This window comes from Thalassophryne amazonica, chromosome 3 (genome assembly GCF_902500255.1).
Source record: "Thalassophryne amazonica chromosome 3, fThaAma1.1, whole genome shotgun sequence".
NCBI lineage: Eukaryota > Metazoa > Chordata > Actinopteri > Batrachoidiformes > Batrachoididae > Thalassophryne > Thalassophryne amazonica.
This window is the reverse complement of record NC_047105.1, coordinates 119081456-119092317: the sequence shown is the minus strand read 5'-3', so window position 1 is coordinate 119092317 and position 10862 is coordinate 119081456. Positions and strand designations below refer to the sequence as shown.

The following is a 10862-nucleotide window of genomic DNA, read 5'->3' as shown; positions in this document are numbered from 1 at the left end:
CTGTTTCCAAACAGGTGTTCTTTGAGCATTTATCAACTTTCCCAGTCTTTTGTTGCCACTGTCTCAACTTTTTTGAAATATGTTGCAGACATCCATTTCAAAATGAGCAAATATTTACACAAATACAATAAAGTTTATCAGTTTGAACATTAAATTTCTTGTCTTTGTGGTGTATTCAGTTGAATATAGGTTGAAGAGGATTTGCAAATCATTGTATTCTGTTTTTACTTACATTTTACACAATGTCCCAACTTCATTGGAATTGGGGTTGTAGAACAAATTCCCAAGAACATGCCACCAGCATCTACTTCCAAGATGTGAACGTAATATTTACTGGTCTGATGAGCCCTGTAGAACTACAAGAGTATCTCTCAGGTCCACCAATGGAAATTGAGGTTCACGATAGTGACATAAAGCTGGAGGAAATCCCACAAATCCAAGCAGATGATGACACAGTGCAGATGAGCTCTGTGAGGTCCTCAGCCACATCTTCAACATGAGCCTCAGCCTGGGGGTGGTCCCCACCCTGTGGAAGACCTCCTGTGTGGTCCCGGTTCCCAAAACACCACACGCCAAGGAACCAGCCCACTGCAGACCAGTTGCCCTGACCCCCCACCTCATGAAGACCATGGAACGGCTCGTCCTGTCTCACCTCCGCACCGTGGTGAGCGACACACTGGACCCACTGCAGTTCACCTACAGGCCCACCTGGAGACCGGCGGGAGCGCTGTGAGAGTCATGTTCTTTGATTTCTCCAGCGCTTTCAACACCATCAGACCGGCACTGCAGCAGGGGAAACAGTACGTGCAGCTGCGCGGCTGTCAGTCTGAGGTAGTAAGATGCGGCACCTGGGCCCCCCAGGGCACTGTCCTCTCGCCTTTCCTCTTCACCCTCTACACCTCGGACTTCACATACAACACAGACAGCTGCCACCTCCAGACGTTCTCTGATGACTCCATCATTGTAGGTCGTGTGTCTGAGGGGAACGAGCTGGAGTACCGGTCCATCATCACAGACTTTGTGGACTGGTGTGAGCACAACACCAGTAAGACGAAGGAGATGGTGATCGACTTCAGGAGGAAACCACCACCTCACCCACCGGTGAACATCCAGGGGGAGGACATAAAGACTGTGGACAGTCTCAAATACCTGGGTGTTCGCCTCAACAACAAACTGGACTGGACTCACAACACTGACACTCTGTACAAAACAGGTCAGAGTCGCCTCCACCTTCTGAGGAGACTGAGATCCTTTGGAGTGAGCAGGTGTCTGCTTAAGACCTTCTACGACTCTGTTGTAGCCTCTGCTCTCCTCTATGCTGTCATCTGTTGGGTCCCAGGCAGCACAGAGCGGGAGAGAAAGAGACTGAATAAGCTGGTCAGGAAGTCCAGCTCTGTCCTGGGCTGTCCTCTGGACTATCTGGAGGAGGTGGCTGAGAGGAGGGTGTTAACCAAGCTCAAATCCATCATGAACAACTCCTCTCACCCTCTGCCCCGGAGTGTAGTGGAGCTGAACAGCTCGTTCAGTGACAGACTGAGGCACCCTCAGTGCAAGAAGGAACAGTAACGCAGGTCATTCCTCCCTGCTGCTGTCAGGCTGTAAAATAACACTGTGAAGTAACCACATGCAATAGTATGTCCACAAATCACGTGCAATATCAATATTAATATGTCCACATATCATGTGCAATAACAACTCGTTTACAAATCTCAGCACTAATGTCACCTTACCACACCTAAACTCCATTTCACATATTGTAAAGAAGCTGCTCTTATCTCCTTTTCAATCCCAATCATGTTTATATATATATATGCATATGTACATGTGTATAGGTATATGTGTGCATATGGGTATGTGTACGTATGTGTGTATATGCATATATATATATATATATATATAATATATATATATATACACACACACACACACACATACGCACGTATGTGTGTGCATGTGTGTATGTCCATCCATCCATTCATCCATTTTCTTCCGCTTTATCGGGTCGGGTCGCGGGGGCAGCAGCTCAAGCCGCCCAGACCTCCCGATCCACACACACCTCCCCCAGCTCCTCCGGGGGAACCCCAAGGCATTCCCAAGCCAGCCGAGAGATGTAATCCTTCCAGCGTGTCCTGGGTCTTCCCCGGGGCATCCTCCCAATGGGACGTGCCAGGAACACCTCTCCAGCGAGGGGGAGAGGTGGGCAGTCTAAGGCACACCTGTACACTAATCATGGTGTCTAATCAGCATCTTGATATGGCACACCTGTGAGGTGGGATGGATTATCTCAGCAAAGGAGAAGTGCTCACTATCACAGATTTAGACTGGTTTGTGAACAATATTTGAGGGAAATGGTGATATTGTGTATGTGGAAAAAGTTTTAGATCTTTGAGTTCATCTCATACAAAATGGGAGCAAAACCAAAAGTGTTGCATTTATATTTTTGTTGAGTGTATATATATATATATATATATATATATATATATATATATATATATATATATATATATATTCTATTTCTACCTCATTTTCTTATGTCTTGTACTGTTACAAGTATTATTATTATTCCTTATCTTGCACACGCTGTTTGATGAACATTTTCCTCTACTTGCACCCATCTTGTGTGTTTTCTTAAGAGCTGACGTAATGTGAATTTCTCCTCTGTGAGATCAATAAAGTTTATCTTATATCAAGTCCTGCAGTATCATCAAGTGCAAAATGTGGGAATCACAGCGCATGCAACGAGAAGACAAATGTTTTTAACTTTTACAGCATTGCACGTGTGGACCTATCTGAGATGCTTCTTGGGAATACAGTATGAATCTGTATGCACCACCTCAGTCGTCAGACAGGGAGACAGGTGCATGAGCCAGAAAGACAAACAAGACCATACTGCCAGGTTGTTACGTTGATGCAAATTTTCAACTCAAAGTCAAGATTGAGATTGCCCATCTTCTGGTTTTTAAGAATGACTACTGCGGTGCATGTGGACGCATCAATCAACATTTTTAGCTATAAGAACACCACAACGGAGTCCAAGCTACGTTCCATATGGACTCCCACTCACAGGAAAACATGGCGAGAGCCCTATCAAATTACAACCTGACTTTCAAGCAAGAGCAAGACACAGATGTGAATTTTATTTCAGGATTCTACATGCTTGATAGAAGGAGACACATCTTCGTTCTCCAAGGGCTGAGACATAAAGCACTGAAAAGACTTTGGAAGGCCATTCCAAATAAGTAAGGCCATGAATGTTATCTTCACCCAGCACCTCATGTTAACAGTTTGCAGCTGTGCTGTCAGTTTGAGCAGTGTTCAGATTCCAGCTACAATGTGTAGTTTGTTTGATGTTTTGCAGGATAAGTGGGAGTGAGGAGCAGCAGGTGCTAGTCCTCTACAATTCAAAACTGGGTTTCTTCAAGCGCATTTATGATTTGCTGGATGTAAGCCTGAGACCTATTTGTCTTCATGAGTCACTGGAGCCCATTATGAGACAGCCTCTGACCTACATTAGAGGCATGATTCCCAAATACTGCTTCCATGCCTTGTCACAGTACTATTACATTGAGAATACAAGGTTCAAAACCACTGGTTTTGCACAATTTACCACAAATTAAACAGAACATGGTAGCTGATAATACGGCAAATTTCTAGAGATGTCAGTGACTCCCTCCTTTCCAAATATTCATTAATCTCAATTTATTTAATGCATTATGAAAATTAAACAGCAAACAATTCAAAATTGCTTAATCTTATAATTGTGCATTAATGTTTGTCATAGGTTAGGTGATGCAAAATTACAGTCTGTTCAATAAAGATTTGGATTAGAAGCCCAATGGTGTACCTCCCTCACAGTTCAGTACAAATTATGGTTTCAAGGTCACGGTATGGTTCAAATGATGCTACAATCCTGTCTAGTTTCCTTATATTGGTGTTGAACAAAACATACAAAATTTAAAAGATGCAGTAATAACACTTGAAATGTTCAACAATTAGCTTCAGGCTCAACATTTTCCACATTGTGACATTCGCCAATCCGGGTCCAGATCGCTTTGAAGAATTACATCAAAAACTTAATGGATTCTCACCAAATTTGCACCACAGATAGACATTACAGCAAGGAAGACTCCACTGAATTTTATAGGTGATCCGGATCTGGATTCTGGATCAAGATTTCACATTAAATAGTCTTTGAAGGATTACAGCAATACTACTTCACAGTTTCTCACCAAATTTGCACTGCAGATAGATATTAGGGCATGGAAGACTCCACTGAATTTTGGAGGTGATCTGGATCTGGATCCAGATTCTGGATCAAGATCTCACTTTTTACAAGCTTTGAAGGATTATGTCAAAACTACTGATTCCCACCAAATTTGCACCACAGATAGACATTACAGCAAGGAAGACTCCACTGAATTTCTCCACAGTTTCTCACCAAATTTGCACTGCAGATAGATATTAGGGCATGGAAGACTCCATTGAATTTTGGAGGTGATCTGGATCCAGATTAGTGAATGTCTGAAATCTGTGATTGTTCTTGCTTTTTTCTTTTTCTTTTTTTTTTTCCACGACAGTGGGTAGTTCTGTTCAGCTTGATATGTTTTGGTGGTGAATAGAACTCAAGAAAAAATTGGGAAACATTCATTCATTCATTCATCTTCTACCACTTAGTCCAATTAAGGGTCGCAGGGGGCTGGAGCCCATCTCAGCAGCCATAGAGCGCGAGGCGGGGTACACCCAGGACAGGACGCCAGTCTGTCGCAGGGCCACAAATAGACAAACAAACACAGACACACCCACACACACACACCTATGGACAATTTAAAGATTCCAGTCCACCTAAACCGCATGTCTTTGAATGTGGGAGGAAACCGGAGCACCCGGAGGAAACCCACGCAAACACGGGGAGAACATGCAAACTCCACACAGAAAGGCCGTGGGAATTGAACCCACGGCCTTCTCGCTGTGAGGCAACAATGCTAACCACTAAGCCACCATGCTGCCAAAAATTGGGAAACACTGCCCTGTCAATTTCAAATGTAATATGTTACTTTATGGCAGCACTGACTGAACATGTGTGCAAATACTGTATCAGCAATGCGTCATTACAGCGTATGTTGATTTTTGCAGTGTTTAACTTTGTTGACTGGGCTGATCTCTGATCTCTCTTTTGGCTATTCCATTGTCCCTTCATTAATGCCCCCTGTTGTGGGTCCGTGTCACGACACTTCCCCAACAGGATTTCTCGGCCAGCGTCATGGATCCCGAGGGGCGTCAACCATCGCTTGAACAGCCAATGGAAGAGCGAGGTGCACAGGCGCCAGCAGGAGGCGTGTTGGGTGAGCTGCAGCACATCTTAACCGCCTTTACCGCTTGGGTGGACTTAGTTACCGAGCAGAGCAGTCTTCTCAATCGTAGGATGGAGGCTCTCACCGCCCAGGTGGAAGCGCATGCTCAGGGTGCTGCTGCAGCACCTCCTCCTGCTGACTGTGTGCCAGAAATAGACATTCCGCTGCTCGTTCAACGAATCCCCCCACCTTCCCCTGAAGCATACATAAGCCCTCCGGAGCTGTACGGAGGCTGTGTGGAGACGTGCGTGGACTTCTTGATGCAGTGCTCGCTCGTCTTTTCACAGCGTCCCGTCATGTACGCATCAGACGCTAGCCGGGTGGCTTATGTGATCAATTTGCTTCGAGGAGAGGCACGCGCCTGGGCTACGGCGCTTTGGGAGCAGAATTCACGGCTCCTAACGGTTTATACTGAGTTTGTGAGGGAGTTCCGACAGGTGTTCGACCACCCTCATAGAGGCGAGACCGCTTCAAATGTGCTGCTGTCGATACGGCAGGGGCGTCGGAGCGCAGCTAAGTATGCAGTCGACTTCCGCATCGCGGCAGCGCGAGCCGGTTGGAATGCTCTTGCGCTCCGCGCCGCCTTTGTAAACGGACTGTCTCTGGTCCTTAAGGAGCACCTGGTGGCGAAGGACGAGCCGCGGGATTTAGATGGGCTTATCGACCTGGTTATACGGTTAGACAACCGATTAACAGAACACCGACGGGAGCGGTAGAGGACAAGTTGGGACATGTCTATCTCGGCTTTCAGTGCTTACCAGTCGAGTGAGTATAAAAGAACTTGTGGAGAGCTGGACATGTCCCAACTTGTCCTCTAACACGCCGAAACGGAGGTGTTCCTTTGTCTCGCTTCATCAGCGAATCGGTCGTGACGCGCGAAGCCTCCGCGCGGCTTTCCATGACAAAATCTCTTGTTAAAAGTGAAATCTGCCGGAAAATGGCTGATGTCCAGGTCTTGTGATAACCAGAGAAAGAGCACACGACGGTCTCGTATCCACAGAGCCATCAGCTTAGAAATGATCCAGTGGTTTGTGCCGCATCGTCGCAGCTTGCAGCGCGGCGCACCGACCGTCCTTTAAAGGGGTCCTTAAACCTGTAGTTAAAGTCCTTATTCTCTGTGAAGCCCGTAAAATTTTCACTGAAAGCCAGATAAATTTTTCGAATGGTTTCCAGGTGCCAGTCTCTAACAGCTTCTGAAAAAAATCTGATGGAAAAAAAGTCCTTTTCATTCCGCCATTTCCAGACAATGAAAATCCGACGAGGGGGCGGGACCACTCCTTCCACAAGGCGTGCTCACAGGCGAATGACGTCACTGACAGGCGTGGAAAAACTCACGCATGCGCACGAGGGTTCAAGCATGTCTGACGTAAAAACATATGAATGAAATCCATATAGTTTTTGAAAAAAATAAAAAGGTACGATACTTTACTGACAGACCTCGTATGTCAGGTCCTACAGCGGTTGTTGGAGAACCGGCTGTTTGTGAAGGGCGAGAAGTGCGAGTTCCACCACACTTCTTTGTCCTTCCTGGGGTTCATAATCTCCTCCAACTCCGTCGCCCCTGATCCGGCCAAGGTTGCGGCGGTGAGAGATTGGCCCCACCCAACAAGCCGTAGGAAACTGCAACAGTTCCTCGGCTTTGCAAATTTCTACAGGAGGTTCATTAAGGGCTACAGTCAGGTAGTTAGCCCCCTGACAGCCCTGACCTCCACTAACGTCCCCTTCACCTGGTCGGATCGGTGCGAAGCCGCGTTTAGGGAGTTGAAACGCCGGTTCTCGACTGCACCAGTTCTGGTGCAGCCCGATCCTACTCGCCAGTTCACAGTGGAAATGGATGCCTCTGACTCAGGGATAGGAGCCGTGCTGTCCCAGAGCGGGGAGTCCGATAAGGTTCTCCACCCTTGTGCCTATTTTTCCCGCAGGTTGACCCCGGCTGAGAGGAATTATGACGTCGGCAATCGGGAACTCTTGGCGGTGGAGGAGGCTCTTGAGGAGTGGAGACACCTGTTGGAGGGAGCGACGGTGCCCTTCACGGTTTTCACGGACCATCGGAACCTGGAGTACATCTGGACCGCCAAGCGGTTGAACCCCAGGCAAGCCCGCTGGTCACTGTTCTTCGGGCGCTTTGACTTCCAGATTACGTACCGCCCCGGGACCAAGAACCAACGGTCGGATGCACTGTCCCGGGTACATGAAGAGGAAGCCAAGGCCGAGCTGTCAGACCCCCCAGAGACCATCATCCCCGAGTCCACTGTCATGGCCACCCTCACCTGGGACGTGGAGAAGACCGTCCGGGAGGCCCTGACATGGAACCCGGACCCGGGGACCGGCCCGAAGAACAAGATGTACGTCTCACCAGAGGCCAGAGCTGCAGTTCTGGACTTCTGCCATGGGTCCAAACTCTCCTGTCATCCCGGAGTGCGCAGGACCATGGCGGTAGTCCAGCAGCGCTTCTGGTGGGCGTCTATGGAAGCCGACGTCCGGGACTACGTCCAGGCCTGCACCACCTGTGCCAGGGGCAAGGCGGACCACAAGAGGACCTCAGGACTCCTCCGACCCCTACCGGTGCCTCATCGCCCCTGGTCCCACATCGGCCTGGACTTTGTCACGGGCCTCCCACCGTCCCAGGGCCACACCACCATCTTAACAATAGTGGACCGGTTCTCCAAGGCGGCCCACTTCGTGGCCCTCCCGAAGCTCCCTACGGCCCAGGAGACAGCAGACCTCCTGGTCCACCACGTCGTGCGTCTGCATGGGATACCAGCGGACATCGTCTCAGACCGTGGCCCTCAGTTCTCCTCTCAGGTCTGGAGGAGTTTTTGCAAGGAACTGGGGGCCACCGTGAGTCTCTCGTCCGGGTATCACCCTCAGACTAACGGACAGGCAGAGCGGGCCAACCTGGAGTTGGAGCAGGCCCTCTGTTGCGTTACCTCCGCGCACCCGACGGCCTGGAGCACCCATCTGGCCTGGATCGAGTACGCCCACAACAGCCAAGTGTCGTCTGCCACCGGCCTCTCCCCGTTCGAGGTGTGTTTGGGGTACCTGCCCCCATTGTTCCTGCTCATGGAGGGAGAGGTCGGTGTGCCCTCAGTCCAGGCCCACCTCAGGAGGTGCCGCCGGGTGTGGCGGACCACCCATTCTGCCCTGTTGAAGGCCCGGACGAGGGCCAAGGCCCATGCAGACCGCCGGCGTTCCCCGGCCCCTGCATACCAGCCTGGGCAGGAGGTATGGTTGTCGACAAAGGACATCCCACTTCAAGTGGAATCACAGAAACTGAAAGACAGATATATCGGACCCTTTCATATCACCAAGGTCCTCAGCCCGGCCGCAGTGAAGCTACGGCTGCCAGCTTCACTGTGGATCCATCCTGTTTTTCACGTGTCGCGGATCAAACCATACCACACCTCACCGCTCTGCACCCCTGGACCTGCACCACCTCCTGCCCGGATCATCGATGGGGAGCCGGCGTGGACCGTGCGTTGGCTTCTGGACGTCCGTCGCAAGGGTCGGGGCTTCCAGTATCTGATGGACCGGGAGGGGTATGGTCCCGAGGAACGCTCCTGGGTGAAAAGGAGCTTCATCCTGGACCCGGCCCTCCTGGCCGACTTCTACACCCGGCACCCGGATAAACCTGGTCGGGCACCAGGAGGCGCCCGTTGAGGGGGGGGGTCCTGTTGTGTGGGCCGCTGAAGAGGAGGTACTGCTGGCCCACCACCACCAGATGGCGCCCTGCTTGGAGTACGGGCTCCAAGCACGAGAGGGCGTCGGAGCCGCTGGAGGTGACAGCTGTCATCTATCAACACCAGCTGTCATCCATCACCACCACTACAAAGACCGGACTGCAACTCCACCTCCTCGCCGAGAAATCTTCTACCATACAGGTACTTTCTCTGCTAAGCTTAACTTTGACTAATAGTCTGATCTCAGTTGCAGCCGTTTTCCTGTGACGTGTCCTTGTCTGCTGTATTGGCGTTTGGTGTGGACTGCGACGGCTTCGCCTCACACCCCAACCAGATAAGTGGTTTCACAAGGAGCTGTACGAGTGTGTGATTGGAGGTGGAGGTTCTCCCTCCCTACCGAACACAGACTGTGGGATTACTGAGTGTGCGAACTCACACTCATTCAGTTCTGTTTCTGTTTTCTGCCAGCAGTACCGGGTCTGACTGCTGAAGACAGTGGCCACCTGGGGCGCAGGGCTTGGCGGCTCCGGTGTTCTTCAGGTCCGTTGGTGGTGAGGCTTGTGTGGGTTCCGGCTCTTCTCTCACCGGACGTCTCCTATCTTCGAGCCTGCCACACGTCACCTTTTTGTCGGATTGATATAACGCATATTTGTGTCTGTCTGTATTACGTTGTGCACCTTCACAACATTAAATTGTTACTTTTTGGCTATTCCATTGTCCCTTCATTAACGCCCCCTGTTGTGGGTCCGTGTCACAACACTTCCCCAACAACATCTTTTGAAATAAAACTGCAGAACACTAAAGCCTAAAAACTAAAAGAAGGAAAAAATGGGAGCGGTACAGGAGTGGGACTCATTCTGAATGGGAGCGGGATGGGAGTGGGAGTCATTTTACCAGGAGTGGGACGGGACAGGAATTAATTTTTTTTACTCTGGCCCGGGATTGTGATGGGACAGGAATTTTTCTGTGGGAGTGGGACAGGACAGGAGTGAAAATCTACTCCCGTGTCACCCTCTAATGTGCAGCACTAGAACGTTTGCAGACTTGGCCTGCTTTATAATGGTCAATATTTCCATCAACTTTCAGAAAAATGGTCCATAATTTTTCACATACTCTATTAAAAGACAACCAGACTCAAAACATAACAATCATAATGGAAATATTTGAAAATGATAAGCAAAAATAATGTAGTTAAGGAATTTCTTACACCACACTGATATGGTTTCGGAGCTTTCCTTGCTTTATGAAAATAAATAATAAATGTTCAATATGTGTAATATTTGTGAGAGTTCATCAATATGCCTGCTTTTTAAATTCTAAGAATTATCCTCTTCATTTTTCCAGTTTAAGCCAGCTAAGTAAAACAACTCACAGATGCAGTGCACAATGACCTTTTCCCCTCTGCTGACATGGTTCTCTGCATGAGCCAGATGTATGGCAGAGATGTGCAACGAAAAACTGAAGATACACAGCGAAAACGTGAAGTCAACACTCAGGATGAGGTGGACACATGCTGTCAGCCTGTCTGTTTCAGAAAAAGATACACACCAGTTGAAATGTACAACACAGACTACATCAACTGGAAACACGATGATGAGCTCAGACAATCTAAGAACTTTATTAAGGTGTGTACATCTAAGTGATCAAAGCCTAATCTGAGTTCTTAAAGGTCATTATTTGTTTCATACTGTAATATTCTAGTGCAATATTAAAACAGTACAAGAGCCCAGCAAACAGCTGCAGAAGCCACAGACCGTTGTAATAAATATTCAGGAGTCCATATCTGGCTCAGCACAGAACTGCAGCATCCAGACCATCAACTCAAACCAGC

At 48.8% G+C, this 10862-nt stretch overlaps 1 protein-coding gene across 1 annotated transcript; it reads left to right on the top strand.

Moving 5' to 3' along the window:
• Nucleotides 1–3037: 3037 nt before the first annotated feature.
• On the top strand, nt 3038–10504 carry cfap92 (cilia and flagella associated protein 92 (putative)). The gene is made up of 3 exons (XM_034167719.1): nt 3038–3239; nt 3359–3553; nt 10376–10504. The coding sequence occupies exons 1-3, from the start codon at nt 3049–3051 to the stop codon at nt 10419–10421; spliced, it is 432 nt and encodes a 143-aa protein (XP_034023610.1). The 5' UTR covers nt 3038–3048; the 3' UTR covers nt 10422–10504.
• Nucleotides 10505–10862: the final 358 nt, after the last annotated feature.